The sequence below is a fragment of the Triturus cristatus genome, chromosome 2_2, assembly GCF_964204655.1.
Source record: "Triturus cristatus chromosome 2_2, aTriCri1.1, whole genome shotgun sequence".
NCBI classification, from domain to species: Eukaryota; Metazoa; Chordata; class Amphibia; order Caudata; family Salamandridae; genus Triturus; species Triturus cristatus.
Genome location: NC_140582.1, coordinates 1011383620 through 1011406110, shown reverse-complemented (window position 1 = coordinate 1011406110; position 22491 = coordinate 1011383620). Strand labels below are relative to the sequence as shown.

Below are 22491 nucleotides of genomic sequence, written 5' to 3'. Positions count from 1 at the left end.
ATCTTCTCCCCAGATTTGGTAGCAGGATATCTGTCCAGAGCTGTTGCCAGAACTCATCAGTCAGTGAAGTAATGGAAGAAGCTTCAGTCGAAAGCACAGGTTGCGCATAGCATTGTCCAAGATCGTAGTCTTATCACAGCTTCTATATTTAGTTGACTGTTCTTCCTGTGTGTCACCCTATGAACGTCTTTGGAGAGTTAAATAGTGCACTGGTCAATCTTATATTGGGCAGCAAAAGACATAGAACCTCACTCTAAAAAAGGCAATTGCCTTAGCTGGAAAAAGGGTTGATCACAGCTCATTCTGAATTGTACTAACCTCAATGGGTCTCCAGGTGGCTATATTGGGTGGACGATCTGAAAGTAAAGGGAGACCCTGATATTTTAACATACTTATTAAGCCCTCAACATAGGCTCAATGTTACTGTTAGATTAATGGGCATGGCCAAACACTTACTTGCACAGGGTGCTATCCAGAATAAACAGGAAAGTGACCTTCACTGAATTGCCTTTGTGGAACTTACCTGAGTTTACCGCTGGGGGTGCAGCCCTGGGGAGGGAGGGTGTAGGAGTTAAGAAACTATGCTAACTACTAAAGGGAGAACAGGTTCACACATTTCGTGGCCTACTGCAGGAGAATGGGCTCACTATGTGTCAGTTCTTGGCATGTAACTTCACCAAATGCTTCTGAACATGTCAGATAGATGCCCTACATAACCGACACAAGAGGTGTAAATGTTATACATTTTCTGGTACTGCCTTGTATTGGACAAGTGTTCTTAAGAGAGTGTGGTTGAAAAATTGATTTCCGGGATCCCAAAACATGCATACATGGGTTAATGGGCATATCAAAGAGAAGCAGAGAATTAACCCGGTTGTGCATTTTGCCTTGCTATGGGCCAGAAGAAACTTGCAATGGAATGGAAAAGCGATCGATCCCCACAGAGCGGGACCTTGGAAAGGGAGATCACCAATTGGGCAGAGGCGGAAGTCAAGGCTCTGACCTGCCTGTAGATGAAAGGGTCATGCAAGTAACAGTGAAAGACTGGCATATGCTACTGTTAAAACGTGAGAGGAAAAATGAAGAGAGACATTCCCAGGTATACAGTCTGGCATTAAACACTGAGGCCATTATGATCAAGGCACTCATTGCTCTTATATGAGCGTTACCAGGGAAATGTAAATGTGCGACCATATTTGAATGTTTATTGAAGCAAAAAGTATTAAAGGTTCATACTGCAGACTGCGGGACGATGATGGAAACCTGGTGTATATTGTGGACTGGCAGTATGATATATTGACCATTGCTGCATCAAAATAATTTCATAACAAGACCACAGAGTAAGTTAATCAGCCTGATAAAACCTGTTAAAGATATTGTTCCATCAGAGGGACAGATTCTGTCTTGGCTGATGTCTTTCATATAGCACCAGAATCTTTTCTCCGACACCCAGCTCTTTGATTTTTCACAGTCTCCCCATGGATTAAATCAGGGTAAAATATCATATATATTGCTGTCCTGACTAAAGATTTTGTTTGGAAAATCCAGGAGGCCCTAAACTGAAACAGATTTTTCCCCCAACCTTCATTGAACCTACAGAGTACTTCTTTTGTGAGTTACTGTGTGATGCTCCCCAGAAGGTTAAGAATCTCTGGATCATCTTCAATTCAACCCCAAAAGCAATGCAGTGATTAAGATGTTTACAAGTCTCCATTAGAATCACACCATCAAACCACTAATTTTATTGTTGATGCTTTGTTACGTGGAGATCAGACAAGTACCAAGTGACTTCTACAAGTCTTCCAAAAGATTCTAAGAAATAGATTACTGAGGGGCCAATTCACAAGAGCATTTATGAGTATGGGACATAATACTACAGGAGTACCTCTACGTACTCTTACATGAATGCGAATTGCCCCTAAAACCCCCAACTCCCTATTAGAAAAATCGCAGAGGTCACATTCCTTCTGAAGCACACAAAAACGTTGTATATAAAAGTTCTCTGAACATTGCAATTTTTCCCATTTGAGATGTTTTAGGGGTAATGCCCAAAGACATGCACAGGTATGTAATAATGCGGTTTCCCATACTCCACAATATCCTAAAGACTATAAAATCAGCCTGCCATGGTGTGTATGAACCAGTAGAATATTGTCAAAACTAGGCCTGAAAACACCGGCTCCATGTCAATTCCAGGATTGAATACAACATGCTTTTTATTATCCTTAAGCCTTACTGGGTGAAAGCCATAGCATAATAGCAGAGCCCTCTGACATCCCCCACCAGGAACCTTTGATCCTCATCCATGCAGATGAGCCTTCATTACCCTCCAATAGATAGAAACGTGGCAGGCTTTACCCATCTGTGCACAGCCCTGTCCTTAGAATGGCCTGGATCAAGAAGAACCAAATGATCTTCAACTCAGGAAACTCTTCAACACTGTACTACTCAAAAGACCATTTAACTGATCCATTTTCCTGGGCCAGTTATCAATTAGCGCCTTTTATGATCTCTCTCATCTTATGGCATCTAACTGCCTTTGTTTACCTTATTTCTTGTTTTACGTTCATGCAGTTTGCAGCCCCCTATAGCTAGCTATTGGAAGGTGACCAAAATATACAAAACACCCAATTTAATATGTAAGAAATAAAAAAAGAGTTAACAAAAACACTTTGCTATGTAGAACAAGGGAGATAACTTCTTAACTATATTTGGAAAATGTAAAGAGAATTGCTTATAGTTTGACTGTAATTCGCTGAGAACGTATTACTTATTATGAGGAGTACCTAAAACATTAGGATGTGTAATTTCTGTTAGTCTTGCATGGATCATACCTTTTTGTTCTGCATGTCACTTTTAAGGTCGTAGTCAATACGGGATATCACATGGGCATTAAACCCAGCCAAAGCGAACACGGTAGGCGTAGCTGCGGATGCACCAAAGGGATCAACATGCCAAGAGAACTGCGGTCTCACTCCAAACGTCTCGTACAAAAAGCCATGGCCTTCTGCAAAAAGTAAGTTTTGCCAATAAAAAGGGTAGGTTATTGAACTTTATATTTTCCAGTTGTCAACAAAGTATTTAGGAAACATGCATCTCAAAATTAAGCACATTTATCTTAAAAATTCGGTCCGGCCTTCAGATGATTCACTCAAGGATTTGCTCATTCACAATATATTATTCAAAACTTGAGGGTATGTTTTGTTTGCCTTTTATATGCATACTGGACTCTCGCTTGTGTGTGAAGAGGATCTCCTGTGAGGCCATCTTCAACAGATATGCCTCTGCACAGGGAGGATAGCCTACGTGAGTGTACGTGCTAATGATGTTCTCAGAGAAACGCAGCAGCCAGATAGATGATTTGGTGGGTAAATCTTCAAACTGGGTGTTATTAATAAATTACATAAAGGAAAATATTGATTAAAGTACAATCTAAAATAATACAAGATATTTCCAATCATCTTCACTGCAATTGCGACAATGGCTGACTAATCACAGATCAGCTGCCTCGCTCATATCAGTCAGTTAAGACAGGCTTCTAATTCAGGAATAAACAAAATTTAGAAAAAACAAAATAACATTTTCTGAGGTGCATCAGTACAACATATAGATCACTGCTTAGAAAGAAAGCTAAGGGGGCAGGCCGATGCCAAGATGGTGACTGAAAACCATTAACTGCAATGGGGTGTCCCTGTGTCCCTAAGAACCTGGGTATATAACAGTATATAACAACAATGAGTTCTGTTGCGAAGGAATTATTTTTTCAATGCTTTATACTTTTTCTTTTCATTTTAACATTTCAATAACAGTCACAAAACTTTTTTCCTGGAACCTCGATATATGAATAACAATATACGAAGGAATTCTGACAAATGTGATGTAATCATTTATTGATATGTTAAAATGAAAAGAAAAAGTATAAAGTACAGTCGGTGATTGTAAGCCACACTTCTGCAAAGCACTGTCCTGATACCCACCGGCGCACAGATCCGAGGCGCGCTCTTTCAGGCATTGAGTATCTATCCCCTTCCTAGGAGAATAGGACAAAGTGCGGCTGGGCGGCCTGGAGCTCCGGTGCTGCGGGCGCCCCCTGCCTCGCGTGAAGCAGTCCTGGGCAGATGGGGCGAGACGGGGCCTCCGAGGAGCCGCAGCAGTCTTTTGGATGTTACCCCAGCCCCAGGTCAGGCCTGGGGCATCAGCAGAGCCCACTGCTCTGCTCAGTCGGAGCGGGCCGCAATCAGGTGAGTTGCTGTGGAGGGGAGCGCCGCTTTCTCGGAGAGGTGAGTTGGGCACAAGTCGAGACCTATAATAAAGGGGCCTCAATGTGGCAGGGGCTACTAAGTTTACTTTCCCCAAGACGGACAACAGGGCAGACTTCAGGAGGTGTTTCTGGTCCAGGAGGAGTACATGCAGGGATCATCGTGGAAGACGTGCTGACAAGCATGAAAGGTGTGAGACACCATTTTACTGTACCTCGAACTGTGTGGGATCCAGGATTGGGAACCAGGAGTGGCAGAGTGGCAAGAAGGTAACTGGAGCGCGAGACCTACAACATAATACAAACTTACTAGGCAGTAGGGTACTGTCTGTGGGTGGCGGATCCATTGACATGTACATGTTCCTGCGTTGGGGTGGCATACATTGTGAGACTGTAGAGTGCTCTGAGGCATTACACCCTGGGCAAAAATACAAAGTTGAAGATGGTGAAACTAAAATGCATGAAGGTGCCGAAAGGGCAACAGGTTCCAACCCCCCCCCCCACCCCCATCCCTTGGGGAGGCGACCACATTGCAACAAGAAGGCTTGACATTCGAGGAGCATTCAGGAAAGTTCAACGAGATAATGCAGGTCTTATTAGATGCAAACAGCGTACTTGAAACAAAAATAAACGCTCTGGCAATAGAAGTGGGCCTCTTGCGAGTGGATCATAGGAAACTTGTTGAACGGGTAGAGAACAACAAATCTGCATTAACCTTTCAGACATTCACTGTGGAAGAAATGCAAAGGCAGTAGGCACTGTTGAAAGATGAGGTGAAGGGCTTAAGGACTAGAACAGAGGCTGCAGAAGGGTACTCCTGGAGCAATAATGTTAGAGAAAATGGGCTGCAGGAATGTGCTGTAGGCTCAATTATGGTGTTATTCTGGAGTGGTGGATGTCAACAGTACTAGCAGGCAAAACCACCAATTTGTTCTCTGTTGAGAAAGCACACAGAGTGCTGGGGCGCCACCTAGACCAGAGGTGGTGAGAACGTTCAACTATAGAGACAGAATCCTTGTTTTGCTAGTAGCAAGAAGGAAGTGCCAATGGACAATCAACAGCAGCTCAATTAATATATTCCTAGATTACACAAAGTCCAGAATTTAGGGGGCTCCTCTGTGGGAGTCAAGAAACAACTGCATTAACTGGGCCCGTGTTATCCTCTGATATACCCTGCCATGCTCAGGATTGTAGAAGAAGAAGGGAACATTCCTTTATGAGTGAGGCCTTGCGTTGGCTTCAATTTAAAGGCATAGAGGCTCCACCGGACAATCAAGGGCCAAGGGAGAGATGGAGCACATACTGGTCCAGATGACGGCGTAACAGGAGATTGAGAACAAAATCCACTGATGCGCAGGCAGCCAAGGAATGTGTCAGAGAACTAGCAGATCTGTTATCTCAAAGCTAAAAGGGGATGGATGCGGGGTCCTCAGAACATGAAACAAAACTGGTTTTGAAGATATGGATTCTGGGGACTCAGGAATAGATGCACAAGAGGGGCTGGAACTTACATCTGGATTGTCTGATACCCTATTTGAGGGGATGATAGCACAACTCATGTGAACGGTAGCTCTTCATGGTATGTCTGTCTGCTGGGGGCAGGTGGGCAGTGGGTAAAGGGAATGAACGAAGCTCCAGCAGCAAGGAACAACGAGGAGCCAAATGTGACTATGGATGACATCCCCATTGTTCTAATGGGGATGAATCAGAAAAGGGCTCCTGGACTGTGTGTTGTATTGTTTTTGCTAGGTGCCCGTTACTTCCTTAGCTGGGATGTCAGTGTGGAGGGTGCAGAATTTCAAGGAATAAGGTCATATGGTGCTGATGTGCTGACTAAGTTACTGAGGTGGTGGGTAAGAAACGGTCTGCATAAAACTCGCACTGCGAACCATGCAAGCACAATAATCTAAACATATATATGGGTGATCCAAAATCAAAAAATATAACATTCTGACATGGAATGTGAGGGGCATGGACACGCTGGTAAAGAGACACAAGGTGCGTGTTTACTTGCGGCATAGGCAAACGCACATCACATATATCCAGGAAGCAAGCACACATTAATGCTGAAGAGCTTTGCACATTAGCTAAGACGCAAGACAACATACTCTGCAAGTGCAATAGGGATGGTGGAATGGATTTCTCCCTGGACCCAAACTGTTCTACAAGCAAGGTGGATGGATTTAGAGGGCTGATACGCAATCTTAGAGAGATTGCTAGATCAGGACACTCTGGTTCTTCTGGCATTGTTGGCCCCACAATAAAACAATAATCACCCTGCCTTCTTAGATGAGCTTTCACAATCATTTCAAAATTGCAAGCACATGAAGTATGGGGAGGTAACTTTACTGTATGCATGACAATGACCTGGACAGATTGACACCAACATTGAGTGGGACTCAGAGTGCTAGAGTGACCATATAATTTCAGAAGTGGATGAATTGTTGGGAATTTAGAGATGTTTGGTGACAAATGCATCCAATTATTAGGAAGTATTCTTTCTGCTCAGCGGTCCATCGGTTTCATACCAGAATACTGGGGAAGAGTGAGGGTCCAAATACCTACAAGGAGACTAGGCACTTAAGCGCTCCTAAATGCAACATGAAAGGAGACAACAGGGAAAGTAATTTTCTCTGAAAATGAGGGGCCGCCCAGTGAAGCGATGGAAGTGTGGGGCTTATTTAAAGTTGTGATATGGGAGGGGGGGGGAGATTTGTAAAAGATCCACGTATGGAGTCAGGGCAGTGCTAAAATGAGACTTAACGGAAACTTAGGGGAAATTCTGTGATGCTGAGAACAGATCTGAAACAGGACTGGATGCCATACATCGTCTCAGGGAGTTGGTAAAGAAACAATGATTTAATGGGAAGATTAGGTAGGGAAGATTATAAAGACTATGTGGCACGTCCATATGTGGAGGGGGATGGATTTGGGCAACTCTAGCTCTGATTGAGGCAATCAAGCAATCGCGGGATGCAATACTTATTACCCAAGCACTTTCACAGATTATTATGACTACTGCCTACCCTAAAAAAATTATACTCATACGTTTTGTTTTTTAAATGCATTCTGTTTTTCAATAAAGAAACCAGTTTTGTTATTTTTAAAATTGCTATATTTAAAAGCAATTACAGATATGATGGTCTGCTGACCTCAGCAGGCCACCATCCCTGTGATGGCTGTGATTCCTGGTGGATCACAATTTGCGACATACCTCATTAATGTTCATGAGGTAGGTCGAATTGCTACCGATCAGGAATCCATCAATTGCAAACTGACCTATTAGTACTTAGGTCAGTTTAAAAATTACCACACTAGTAGCAAAAATACTGGCTACAAATTGCAACCAGTATTTTGCAACCAGTTCTTAGTACATCTGGCTCTAGATGTTTTGGCCCCATAGCCTAGAGCTACCATACTTTTGCTGAGAATAAACAGGTAAGTTACTAAACGTCGGCCTGTAGTAGATTCAACCCCACTAAGCCAATAGTCCCATTCCACCGTGCAAAGCTGTTCCATAATCTATGCCTAGCTTGAGTAATCCAAAGGTTCCCAATTGGATGGGGATAAAATCATAGGGCAGTAGATTATCGGTGAGGTAAAAAACAGGTGGATCAAATAATGCGGGTAGGAAAAAGGGGGGAGGCAGTGTAGAGGACAATTCACTTGAATGAATTAAAATTTGTGGTATAAAGCCAATTTGTGTTTGTGGTCTGCAGTGTCAATGAATCTAAGTAGTCATGAAATCCTTGGGTACTTCTGACAGTACAACCATAGTTCGGTTTTTCGCCATTTCTTTTAGGCATCCGCTCTCGAGGATATGGTGGATTGTAGCCTTGTACTTCCATGGCAATAGTGTTGTAAAGAACTCCTCCGCAAGTTAGTTATGTGATAAGTGCATTTATTTTGCCAATTCTGCTCATGTAATGCAGACACAGTTCATAATGATATGACATAACATTTGCATTTCTCAAAGGATAAGGTTCTCCTACCAAGTGACGACACAGTGAACGTGATCTAGAGTGAATAAAGATGTGCGCTTGTGCTATATACAAAAATATACACATATGACTGATTGGGAAAATATGCTGCTATGAACAGCACTCATGAGTGTTAAAATCCACAATTACATTTGAAAACCAGTCCACACATGTTAATGTCATAATATGAGTGCATCTTGAGATGGTAAAAAGGGAGATTGCATACAACAATCAATTTCCATCCAACTGTTGGCCCAGTTACTCTTGGCTATCAAGAAATCCATTTTCAATTTAATGAATTTACCTTTTTTCCACCAAAATTAGACATAATGTGGTTTCAACTTGTGATACTGCACTTTAAGTAAGTTTTGGTATTCACAATTAACATCTCACTCTTCCTAAAGGTTTGACTCTTCAGGCCGTCTTCTTACTTCACTGAAGCCTTATCCTCTTCTCAATAGTCTCCACATTGCCTTTGTAATCTTTCTTTTGTTAGTACTGTGAGCCATTCATCCCGCCAAGGCCTAACGTCTCCCACCGACTAGGGAGTAAAACACCACCAGGTTGGAGCCTCACTTAGCAAGGTGGTCTCCTGATTCCATGACAGTAGGTGCTCCCTTCCTTTCAACAAGTTGTCCAGCACCATTTCATAGCGGCTTGGCTCTGATGTCCATGATATTCCACAATCATCCTTCACCTTTGTTGATCCACTTCCACATGACCTCCAAAGAAGCCCAGGGGTCTCGACCCACTCCATTGTTCTCTTGATTTCTCCTCATACTCAAAGTGAAAATGACCAACAGTGGATTTAAAATACAGATCAGGGGTTTTACCAGGATCTCCATATAGAGACACCTCTTGCAAAACAGTATTTCGTGTTCACTACCGTGGCCACGATTTACATAATGCTATAGTTTGATCTCCATGAAGATGATAAGCTGAAAACACTTTCCCCTATAATTTAACCCTGGAGTGCATTAGCTTTCAGGGAAGTGAAAACAATGTTTGAGTACTTAAAGCCACCACATGGAATTTTCAATGAGATCACTAATGATTTCGCAACTGATAACACATGAATGGAGCCTCATTTTTCTAAAGGAAAACCACAGAAATCTCCATCTTACACTACTAAAACTAAGCGCAATTTATTAGTATAGCATTAATAATAATAATAACAAGCACAATAATAATACCAACAACAATCCTGTAGCCAAAATGGTGTAACCGATGATGTCCAGTTTAGGAAATATGTAATGTGTCCAGAGATGTCATCAATGCCATTTGTTATGATATCTCCAATAAATAAGGTCTTGATCAGTGCACGGACGCGCGAGTTATGGTTTAGTTCCGCACCATAACTGGTGAACAGAAGTGGATTTTAGAGTGAAAACCATGACCTCACTTTAACATCTTTTTCTGGAAGTATATATGTCCTAATTTGAAGGGACATCAGCACAGCTATGTATGCCAGTAATTGCATTTATTGATGTTTTAATAGTAATAATATATAAAAGAAAAGAACTACAACTCAAAGGATTCTATCAGGTTTGAAGCACTCCTTTGACAATGCAAAATGGCTCTTTACCATAGAGACATCATGAATTTGTAGCATGACGAGGCTAGATTATGAATACATAAAGCACATGCAAAGCAAGGACCTGCAGAGCAAATCACTCAAGGTTCTTCCCAGTGAAGGAGAAAGCGGCCTGATGAATAAAAGTTACTGCAGCGGTATAAGATTTTCCATAAAAACTACATTGGGAGATTTCCTCTCTGGATTGAATGTCCTATTACAATTTTTAAGAATTCACAAAACTGTTTAAGCATATGTCTGAAACACTGCACTATTTGCGGGTTTCCAGACATCTTCCGGGAAACATGTCAGGATGACACACAGGGTGGAAGGGCTTGGAAATTCAGATTTATGAAAAATTAAAGCTTGCAAACACTACACCACATAACAAGAGTTTAGTCTTCATAGACTCAATAATAAACAACTGGTGAAGGGACTTAACGGCTTAATCGCTTATGAAAGACATTGAATCACTTGGCTTGTTAATGGAAGTTATCAAGCAGACAGCCCCCCAGTGTGGACCTATCACTCGTCAAACTTGTACTCCGCTATTAATTTTACAATGGCCACCCAGCCTTTATTTCAATTATTAAAATTGTTCTATATCAAAGAGAAAGTGGAACGTGATCACTGCCCACTAACCACTGAGCTCACTGATAATTGCCATATAACATCAGCAAATAGGTAACCTGCCGAGGAACCTTAAATCTGCAAACTACAAAAAACTGAGATGATCCGAGCATAAAACGGAGACCATTGAAAAATGTAGCAACACTGCTCAGAGGGGATTTACAATAAAAATATATCTCCGATTTTTAACTAGGAAATGTTTAATACAATTGGAAGACCCTCAAATTGACATAGGGGAATCGTTATGTCTTGCTAAGAAAATCTGTTTGGCAGCTAATTTAAAAGCCCAAGTCTATAAAACTATTTTTAGGTTATACTATACTCCTAAACGCATGGCGACTTGGGGCGAAAAATATGATGGTAAATGCTTTCGGTGTGGAGAACAAGAAGCAGACATGGTGCATATCTTTTATAATTGTGCAAAACTGGCGCATTTTACTGCTGAGGTTGAAAGATTTATTTCATTGGTACTAGGTTGCCCGTTAAAGATTTCTCCATCACTGATGATATTGGGAAGATGTCAAAGTATATACAGCCATCAGGTTTTAAAAGAACATTCTTATTTTCTTTTTCTTGCAATGACTGTTGCCCGGTTATGTATTGCAACAGAGTGGTTATCACCTGAGGCTCCGACGTTTGAATTTTGGAGAGCTAAGTTGTATCGTATGTATGAAATTGAAATGCATTTATATGCCCTAAAAGGAATCAGGAAGAAACGTTTAGGTATTCTAATTTGGGGAACCCTCATGAATTTTTTGTCCGACGATATGGGTACATTGTAGTATGTGTGATTTGTTTTTTTTTCTTTGCTCTTTTTCTTTATTTTTTTTGCCGCTCTCTGCTACATCAATTCATGTATGTTTATATTTGTGAATCCGTCTTGGAAACAATAAAAAAAAAATTAAAAAAAAAGGAAATGTTTACTAACCACCTACTAGATACGTACTTGCCCCACAATCGGCCTATTCTATCTAGAACTGGAACTGGCCTTCAAGGGTCAAGAAAGATTGCAACGTGTGTCTCTTGTTTAGTAGCAAAGAGAAAACACAACAAAGCGCTGAAACCGTTGAGGCAGCTTCCAAGCAATCTTGCATACCAAGTCAACTTGAGAAGCACCAAAAAAGGTGTACAGGAGGTTTTTGTGTGAGGAAAGACGGTTGACGGAACATGCTTTTTGGACTAAGTCTTTGTATCTTAGCAGGAAGACAAACTCAAGAGATTTCTGGAAACTGGTAAATGGCCTAAATGGAGCCCCAAACAAACAACTGAAACATCTACGAATCCAGAAGGGCCCTCTATCGAAGCTTTTCATTTCAGCTTAACAATAGCAGGCTGTGGTAAATGAATGATTAAGCGTAGTCCAAGTATATTAATAGACAACTCTTTGCAGACAAGATTGTTCCAAGATAGGTGAGGAGAGTGGGTAGGCAGTAAGGATGTAGTCTGAGCATAGCCCCACCAGGAGCAAGCTACCAGCTGCTCAGCCTGAGATGATTAACTGACAATCTAGCCACAGAGAGGCACTCAGGCATTCCATGATGTCATAGGACATTCCAATCGAGTAATACAGCGGGGAGAGATAGAGAAGTAGTTTACCACACATCCTCCTTCGCTAGGGAACAATAGCAGGAAAGATGTGCAAGACCGAATATAATGCTTCAGAAATACAATTAGCGTGAGAGCAAAACATAGAGATAAGTTGAGATGCAGATATCTTACAGTGTAAGACCAGGGTCATGAGAAATAAGACCGGCATGTAGAGAGATACATTCGAAATGCAAAAATAATCAAATACATGAAAATGCAAATTACATTGTTACATGCCCCATCCACCCTCCTTAGAAAAACAAGATAAGGCTAAGGTGGAAGGCCAAAGTAAAAGGACAAAATCATTACACCCACACAACCTCCCCATACACGGGTACACCACAGGGTAGCGACCCTGGTAAACTAAACAGGGTATGACGGCACTTACCAAGCTTAGTAACCCTGGTAAACTAAAGAGGGTATACCGGACCTTCCAACGTTCCCATAAAGGATACACATTGAAAGACAACCTAAAAAATTGAGGAGCTGTGTGCACTTACAAGCACCCCTAATAAAAGAGTACACCTCGAAAGGCAAAATAGAATGGTGCTGAAAGACAGAAATTCAAATGAAGCACTCTGCGCACTTACAACCTCCCCTAATGAAAGGGTACACCTTGCAAGACAAACTGGTGCACACTGTGCACTAACAACCTCCCCTAATGGAAGGGTACACCTTGCAAGACAAACTGGTGTACACTGTGCACTAACAACCTCCCCTAATGAAAGGGTACACCATGAAAGACAACGTAGAACTTGTGCAATACAACTTCCCCATGAAAGGGTAAACCAAAGGGTGGCGCTGTCCACACACACCGCCTCCCCAAGAAAGGGTAAACCAAAGGGTGGCGCTGACCACGCACACCGCCTCCCCAAGAAAGGGTATACCAGAGGATACTGACCCTTGGAATAAAAACAAAAAAACAACCTCCCCAAGTAGGTCCCCTTCAAAGAAAACGCAATAGCGTGAACACTCTAAAAATGACCCCAAAATAGTGCAACCAGAACAAGAGACCATACCCCAAAGACACGCGCACCCAAAACATGTACTGAGATAGTAAGCAGCACAAACAAAGAAAAATGACTTGAGCTCCGGTGAGCGGTCTCTCACCCGAGGTCTTTACCAAATCTGTCCAAAAGCTGCAAGTAGCTGTCATATTCCGATGAGCCCTTGCGGAGTGACTTCATCCCAGGAAAGTAAAACCCAGATGTGACGTGACCTGCAGACAAGTTCAAAATGGTTGACATGCCAGTTCCCCCCCAAAGGAACCGAAGTCTCCATTAAGAACCGGATGGCTGCCCCACGAGTGCGCCGAAAGTTGAGTCAAGGTACTTAGTAGATGGGTACCTGCAGTTGCACCCGTGAGAAACAGAACCAGAGACCCAGACGATGTGGACGAAGCGATGCTCCCTTGCCGCGATTCCACTGCGACACTGCAGGGTTCCAAAAACTTTATTGGTGAGAACAACGTGGTTGGCAGAGGTCGTTGTATGGAGAAAGCTGCACCAGACTTAAAGGGACACACCAATCGCAAGATGGCGGTGCGCTCAGGAGATGCACGCCGAGTGGCTCCAGGCGCGCTCATGTTCCAAAAGTCTGGAGGCAGTAAAGAAGCAAACAACGAAGAGAAACGTCATAGAGGGCTTGCGGGCTGATCCGTGTGAAGAGGTGAGAGGCACACGCCCTGTAAGAAGTTTTGAATGGCTGCATGGTGGTTTTCTCCTTAACTGTAATGTAGGCAAGACCACTTACTTGTGATAACAAGGCCACTCCTACGCCCAAAACCGTCATCTCACAGTCACAGTGGAGAGGATACACGTTGAGCAAGTTGGCCCCAACACACCGAACACTCGGTCAACGTAATAACAAGCATTTGCAATGCAACAGGTCTCGCATTTGCGAGAGTTTAAGCTATTGGCATTGTAAATGACAATGCCTTTTATTGAACTGTTTTAAAAATAATAGGCATTGTCATTTACAATGCCACTTGCACAAATTCTGGCAAATGCGGGACCTATTGCATTGCAAATGCGGGACCTATTGCATTGCAAATGTTTGTTTTAATTGCAGGGGAAGTCGAAGGATGATGGGGGCAGAGGGGGGAAAGAGCTTTTTACTTCAGTTGAGGGAAGCTTTTTCCTGCTCCTTACATGGTGCTGTATGCAGGCGGACGGGCTGGGGCAAGGCATGTCAGTTGCATTAGACTCCTGGTCTGGTTCAGCAGATCCAGAGTGGATAATTCCGGGACCAGAGAAACTCCAAACCTTGGGTGTATTTCTCCCTTGGCAACTCGTTACAAGGGCTAAAGTAAGCTACCGCACACAAGACATCACAGGGAGTGAAACATTCCTAGCACACGACTCAAGGATGGTTAATGCACCTGCTGTGCGGAAACTGAAAATCCCCTTCTTAATGCACCCGCTGTGCAGAAACTGAAAATCCCCTTCTTATATAGTGCAACTGCCAGCGCCATGTTTTTGTTTCTGACAAAAAGAAACACTCGGGAAACAAATATCTCATGAATGCGAAACAAAAAAAAACTAGTGAGCAAAATAGTGAGGAGTAAATGCTTTAAAGGAACAATGACAATGCTGGAGGTAACTATAGAGTAAGGAAAGGGTTAAATTTAAAAGGTAAATAGAGAGGGTTGGTTTCAAGGAAAAGGGTTGAAGGAATCCTCCCGGTTAAAGTTAAAAACAAATACTCATTTGCATTTTAAATAACAAGCATTTGTAACACAGGGACAACGAAGAGAGGACGTGAGAGCAAACCAAATGAGTAGCCTGATAAGATTTATGGACTGATGAGGGAGATAAATTATGCGGCCTGGGGATATTGTGAGGTCTGGCAGGGAGGGGCCTAGAAGAGAGACTCCGGAGGCTAAGCTCTGCATAATTTAAGTGAATACACTTGTCCTGTGCTGGCGCAGTGCTCAGGGAAACGAAGATAAACACATATAAACATATTTGATACTTATGAAGAGACGATGTGGCATAACATGCAGAGTTGGTCTACCTGACATTGGTGTGATTGATTGGATATTATTACCTGGACTTACCTTGGTTCTGGCTTTTTTCACTTACGTGAAGCGTTCTTCGCTCTCATAATAATTAGAGTGGATTGGATTTGCCAACTTCCTTGCTGTTTTCATCCATCACGGACACCTTGACGCTATATGTTAGGAGTGCCTCATTGATGCCTGAAGAAGTCAATTTGTTTAGCCGCAATGCAATCGATGGCTGTTCATTTCAACTTGATTGGTTTTAATTTTTTGAATAAACCAAGATTTTGAAGAAACAACTCTGGACACGGATTTGATAATTTGCTGTGTGATTGCTTACTTTTTAGTGGTGCACCTTTTTTCCTTGTTAGACATTTTCGTCTTTTTGCCCTCCTTGACAACGGGGCCAAATATTTTGCAGGCATATTATTAAAGGAGTTAATGAATAAGGCAACGGACATAAATATCATACCTTTATACCAAACTGGTTTTACAGAAGGTACAGGTATGTCCACAAATATCCTGGCATTCTCAATAATAATTGATAAAATGATTACAAATAATCGTCGATTTATCTCTGCTCTGTGGATTTTAAGGCTGCATTTGACTGTATTCAACGTAACCTTCTTTGGGACAAATTAAAAGCAATGCAGATGCCTAATAGCGAAACCTGGGTAAGAATAAAAATAGGCAATGGCACTTCCCCGATATGTCACAAACTCTGGACGATGTAAATTCTCATACCCCTTAGTTAGGAGGTCTTTACATTATTCTCAGCCAAACGGAAGTTGGCCTACAGCGTCTTATCGAAAGACTATCTAGCTACTCAACAAACAACTGCATGACATTAAACCGAAAAAAAAAATAACCATTGGTGGTAAGAAGCAGAGTACCGAAAACGTTAATTGGGTTTTTACAAGGCCAACAGTTGGAATGTGTGAAAGAGTATAAATACTTTGATGTCCTATTTGATGACAAAAGGCTCTTTTCGGCCAAACAAGCAGGAGCTTTAACAGGTCAGTGCTCTTATTTTGGCTTTGCAAACTCTAATGAGATCTCAGGGAGGGTCTAGCTTAGCCCCGGTGTTAAAGGTCATCGCTGCAGAATTACTCCACACTCTAACATATGGAAGTGAAGCAGTTTGTGGCAGGGATGCAGTGGTCCTGGAGTTAATTGTCTCAAAAACTTAGACTGCTATTCCATCTCCCTCACAATGCTTCTCCTGCTCAACTCTGGCTAGAGTTTGGACTGATAAACCAATTAATTGCCAGGAAGAGGGCATACATTAAAACTTGGCAGAAACTGCAGACTTCGGTAGCCAATTCTTTGAATAAGGCTCTTTGGACTGAAATCTCAAAAAGCCAAAATGGCCCAGCACAGCTATTACTAGACTCCACCATTGATGCTCTGGGTGAACGAAGACTTTGGAACCTTACAGCCTCCTATAAGGCCTTTTAAAAGATTAATAGACTATGTACAAGAATGTATGATGGAATTCCGCATGTGTTTTTCATGCATGCCTTAGGAACCCCGTCATTTGAAAGAATAAGTCTTTAGCACGCATTTGTTCTGCATGCAAGTTGTTTTAACGGCTTGCCTTAGGGGGGGCGCTGGATATTGGAATAGTTTAATTTACTATTCCAACTCAAGTCTGAGTTTCTTCATTACACAGTTGATTAATGAAGAAACTTTCGGCAGCTGTCAACAAAGGGGCTTTAGCAATTGGATCACATGGCTGGATGATTCTGAATGGGTACAAATCTCTTGAACGACAGGCTTATCTGGAGGCTGGATGGTCACTGCACCTAAAAAAAAATGTATTAGGTTTCAATTCGGTCAACTTCCTGCACTTCTTCACGGGAAACGTCTTTAAGGACGAAGCCCCAATCATGCTGTCCCGTCACAGTGCCGGCAGCAGAAAGAATGCGTCTTTAGAACGCAATTGTTCTGCATGCAAGTCATACAACGACTTGTATTAGGGGGCGCAATGGTGGAGTGGTGTTGGAATTAAAGTCCAACGCCTTCCCCTACTCTTGCACAGACTGGAGTTGGAATAGTAAATTAAACTATTCCAATATCCAGCGCCCCCCTTAAGGCAAGCCGTTAAAACAACTTGCATGCAGAACAAATGCGTGCTAAAGACCTATTCTTTCAAATGACGGGGTTCCTAAGGCATGCATGAAAAACGCATGCGAAATTCCATCATACATTCTTGTACACACCTTGCCTTCGAAATGAAGATATACACACCTATCAGCTATGCAATATGGCTGAGGAGGGCATTGTTTGTTTAGCCTATATCTGCCCTAATCGCCAAAATGAAAGGACAGTTCTTTTAAGAGTGCTTTTTTATCAACGTGGCATTCGATCCTGTAGACAGGCGGTGATTGACTGTTTTAATCCTAGAGACACAATTTTGAACTGTCGTAGGACCAAATTCTTAACACGCATTGGCATAGCCCATAGGTCTCGCCGTTGGGGCCTCAGAAGTGTTTAGCTAGAGCTGTTGGCTTTGCCAAAGTCTTTAATCTATATTGTAGAACAGTATGGCTGCTGTGTAGCATGTTGAAAAGCTATAATAAAGTTTTTGTAAGCAGTTTTATTAAAGTGTCAAGAATAGCAAAATAGTGGAAAGCTCCGATTATTGTTTTAAAATCTCCCACTTTCCTGTTCTAAAATGTTGCCATGTATGATAACCACACTGAAAATCTGCAGATGTCATACATAAGCAAATTGAACCTTTCCAGCTATGAAACCCTAATCGTTGTGTTTGAAGAGTATACACATTAATAGGAAGGACTAAATTGCACCCCAAGATGGCCACCCTTCCCACCCTCCCTGCATAAAACACATATTATGGTCTTCCCTGCATGGACCACGATGAAACTGGATCGCTTCAGTGCCTTCTGCTTTCCTGCCTATTTAAAGATGGACGGTATTAGCTAATGCAATTTGAAATATATGTATTTCTTGTTTAAATCAAACTCTCTAATTAATATACTATACTAATATATGTTGTCGAAGAGGATTTCGTTCAATATCAAGCTATACTTCAATTAAATACCAACTTATTTGAGCACATTTTCAGAAATACGTTGCATCCAAATAGATCCTTTTCGGTTAAAGTTACTGGGGCAGATTTCTTAGAGTAATTTTACACATGGAGCCAGTGGCATCAGATCATTGTTGAGGAAGGTGATAGACCATATCAATCTGAAAAAAATGGCTGAAAGCAAAAATATGTTTTAGTCCCAAAAAGCGCGCATTGCCACAGTAGTTCCTGACACTGAAGGAAACTACTTGTGCATGGATATACTCCTTGCAAAATGGCAGAATGAATGGCTTCACTCACAGGGATATAGCCAGCGACTGAAGTGGGCTGAACCATTGAACTTGGCTGTATGCTGTATTGGGCTACAAAATATGTGAATGATGAAATAAAAGACCAATGGATGAAGAGGGATGGAAGAAAGCCACTACAAGTAGGCATATTATTCATATACTTTTTTTTTTTCTACAATTAAATGGTCTTGGCTAACACCAGACCTAAAAAGGACAGAACATTGCTTTGGATAAACCTCTGTGCAAGTCCACATCAAAACTTTCCTGCCAGCCAGGCGCATTGCACAATGTGCTGAGAATGGAACTGCAACTGCAAAATAAGACCGTTTTTGTGTACAACCGACACCGAGTAGCCGCCAAGTTTCCCAAGTCCACACATGATATGCTGCGCTATTCCAGATTTCATTTTTATTCTGGAATTTGTAGTCCTCGTATATAATGACATATACAAGATTAAAAGTCCCAGAATTCAAAGGAAAAGCCCGGACTGAAGCAGCACATCACACATAGACCTGGGAAACTTGGCATGGCTGACACTCCTATGGGTCTGCACCCATGGAAACCACAGTCAACCAGAGGCAGCACACACTGCATTGGTTTAATGAAGACAGAGATAGAGCGGAGGTCCCCTTCTACCAGAGCAAACATCTACACTCCCACCCCACACACAAAGGTACTGTGCAACATGAGCGCCACTAGAGCTCAGTACCCATGTAATAGATGCGGGTCTAGTTGTGCATATTCCACATACACCCCCCAGTCATCCTTACTCTTTAACATCCTTTAACTGGACAGAAATACTTGAAGCAGGGTGCGCTGATATGCTGAGGTTATGGTACTTGATTTTTTTTTAAAAATCATAGCTAAACTATAAATAAGAAAATATAATTTTGTATTCCTGCATCATGGTGTGTCACAAAGGCTCCACGTTTGAGACTTAGCTTTCCAAATTACTTTGTGTGAACTGATGTGCTAAATGTGCGTATTATTGAAACTGAAAATCTGATTCGGAGTAGGACGATATTGACAATATTCAGACGTGTGGAGAACATCGTCAAATATCTCGAATGAGATCCTTCCATTTTAGTATTTATTTCCTCCAGAAATTTGAGTATTTACCGCTACCACCCAGGAATGATGCCCTGCCCTTTACTAAACACCTAAGACTTTCAGTCGCAATTTCAGGCATTTTTAATGAACTATTTGTGCCTCAGGAACTCTTTTACTTACACAAAGATCTATGGTTTATAGATACCTTCATGGCCCTGGCTTCTTTGAAGTGGATTGTTCGAGAGAGAGCAAGGTGTTCCGCGGGGGGAGCAGTTTGTCTGCTGACGCAAGCCCAGGCTGCCCCCAGCTGTCATTAACCGCTCTCGCAAACCCCAACACTCACTGACCCAGAGTGGTGTCGCAGAAAGAATACAAAAAGCACTATGTAAATGGTCAGGCGACGAACTGCAGCCTGTTATAATTGGGACATTTGTGGGAAGAAATCAAATAGCACCCAGAATAGAATGGCAGCTGGCGCGTGACATTCTTCAGCGGCAGCTTTAAGGGAAATCTCTATCGGCAGCGAAGAGGCCTGCTTGTCACGGTCACCAGTGGGAGCTTCGAGCTGATAATACAAACTGCTGGCAGTCTCAAAGGCGCATGGTACAGATACTATGGTGAATATTATCCTGCTGGTTGGTAAATGCAATGCTTGTTGTCTGAGCTATTAATACCTGGCCTGCTGCAGGGCAACCTAGAGTTCACTGGGAAATAAACGTAAAAGTAAACTCTGTCCTGGCTCTGCCGCTCTCTCCCTCTGAGAGATGGTGTGAGATTGCCAGGAATGTGGCATATAGCTTTATAGTAGTGAGTCAAATCCCCTCTCTCTTGTAATGAACCATGTTCAGGCTTTTGGTAAAAACAGAAGGTTCTTTTTATTCGTGTTTTGAATGGACATGAAAAATCAAATGAACATGAACAGCCAACACGTGTTTCGCCCCCTAGGCTCAGTTCAGGCCGGGGCTTTCTCAAGGCTGTACGGGGACAAGGGAAAGAAAGGACAAAAAGAAATTAGTCGTAGAAGAAGAAATTAAGTGAACTGTGAGAGGTTAGTGTGACCACTCCCTGTGAGTAGAAGTTGTATTTAGAAAAAAGAAAGTAAAGCGTGATTTCGAACAAAAACCCGTGTCTCTAGATAAGTCTAGATATGTCAAATCGCTAAGAGATTATAGTGAACAAGTTATTTTAATTATTATTCATTAATTACATCAGTATTAGGACTTAGTAGTGTTTAACATGTGTCAAAGATAGTTCAGTTCTTAACCGAGGTCATTTGTAGAAACACTAAGCAACCTATGCTAGGAGAGAAATGCTGCGCTGGAAAGAATTAGTTGAAGTTGGTAAAGTAAAGAGTCCAATAACCAAGAACTGTGGTTTGAGGCAAAAGATTGCGAGCAGGTTTTACCTGGGGATGTGCTTTCAAAATTCTTTCGATATTAAACATCTCAAACAGGTCATATTATCTCCATTATCACATCATTCTTTTCACAGGTTACTTGTAAAATACAGGTATACCAGCCTCTGCGTGAAACAATATAAATTGGTACAATAACAGGAAATGCAACAAGCTAATCATATTGAAAGGTAGTCTGGACAAGAGACAATTTATACAGTATGCATTAATTCATATCGAGGACCATCCAGTTATGTGAATTATAGATTTCGGCTATGCGGTGCCAATATTTTCAATCATTACAGTCATATTTTCCTTATGTGTCTTCTCTATTCTGTTTCCTATGAAAAAGTGAAGGTTCTGGGGGCCCAATAGTTGATTAACATGATGGAAAGGGCTGGTAAGTTGATTATATCGGTTCTAGGAAATAAAGTAACCCATTACAAATACAGCGTATCGGAGCGTGATGGGGGAAACAGTTAATATTATTTAGAGACTCAAACGCCAGCCTAGTTCTGTTAACAGAACATTACCTAGGGGTAGTCTACTTACTTTCAGGCATAAGATCAGGATCACAGCGGGAATACCGTCTCTGGTCGTCTTCCGCGCGGCGTATTCGCGTTCTGGTCCGCGGCCATTTTAAAGGGGTTAGTGCGGCCTGTCACGTGTTAATCACGTAAGATGGGGATGTTTTGTAGCGCCATCTTTGAGTGTTGTTGTATACCTTTAGCGAAAGCGGTTGATGGCTCAAAACTGCTTATTTATTGTTTGTTATTAAAAAGTGGAATTTCATCCTTTTCCAATATATGTGAATTAGCTCTAATCCCTATTTAGTATATATTTTTAAGGAGGTATTTAATTTTATTTATTTTTATGTATTTTGCGCGACCGGCTATACGGGGTTGCTTTGTTAGTCTGCGCCGCTTTGTGGTATAATCATAGAAAATACGTGATCTCCGGTCTGTTCGATTTTGTTTGTTTCTGTGCGCTGGTGATTTAGTAAGACCACCGACGCCATCTTGGAATGGGCTTAGACCATTCTATAGTTGAATGAATTCACTCTTTCTAGTCTGTATTTTTTAAAGACAGTGTTCATAGATACGTTGGGTTTACTTTATTCCTATATTTTATTTTGCTTATTATTTTCGATTATATTTTGATTGGATTGTTTTTTTGGGTTGATTACCGCGTTGTATGGGTGAGAAGGATAACTCAAGAAAGGAATTATTATGTAATGTATTATCTATATATGGCTCTAATCGCTCTATTTATTCTATGGGTTATAATGGGGCCAGTCATGGGAAATCCGGAAGATGAATCTGACTTACAGATCGGGGAACAGTTGGGTGGAGAGGAAACAGTAAAACAGCAATGCATTTTAAAAACTGAGTATGCATATATACACATAGGTGTCATCATCAGTGTATTTGAGAATATTTCGACTTTCATTTCAGTCTTGTTGGTGGCTGTTTGGTGTTGTCAATTTCTTTTTTACTTTTTACAGCCAATGGTGCCACTCATGATCTTTATTGAGACCAAATTCTACAGTTCCACAGCGGATTATGTAGGAGCTTTCCTTCTGTCTCAAACGTTGTTCCAAATTTCCTCCTCTATCGGATTGTCGGATCTTTTCTAGGCCACAGAAGACAAAGTTCCGATTATGTTCATGGTATTGAT

General features: G+C 41.7%; 1 protein-coding gene across 1 annotated transcript in view; it reads right to left on the bottom strand.

Moving 5' to 3' along the window:
* Nucleotides 1–22491, bottom strand: part of MAN2B2 (mannosidase alpha class 2B member 2) — a 389507-nt gene that overhangs the window by 294068 nt on the left and 72948 nt on the right. Inside the window, exon 4 of the mRNA XM_085642446.1 lies at nucleotides 2835–3007. Coding sequence (XP_085498572.1) covers nucleotides 2835–3007 — 173 coding nt within the window. The remainder of the gene's footprint in view (nucleotides 1–2834; nucleotides 3008–22491) is intronic.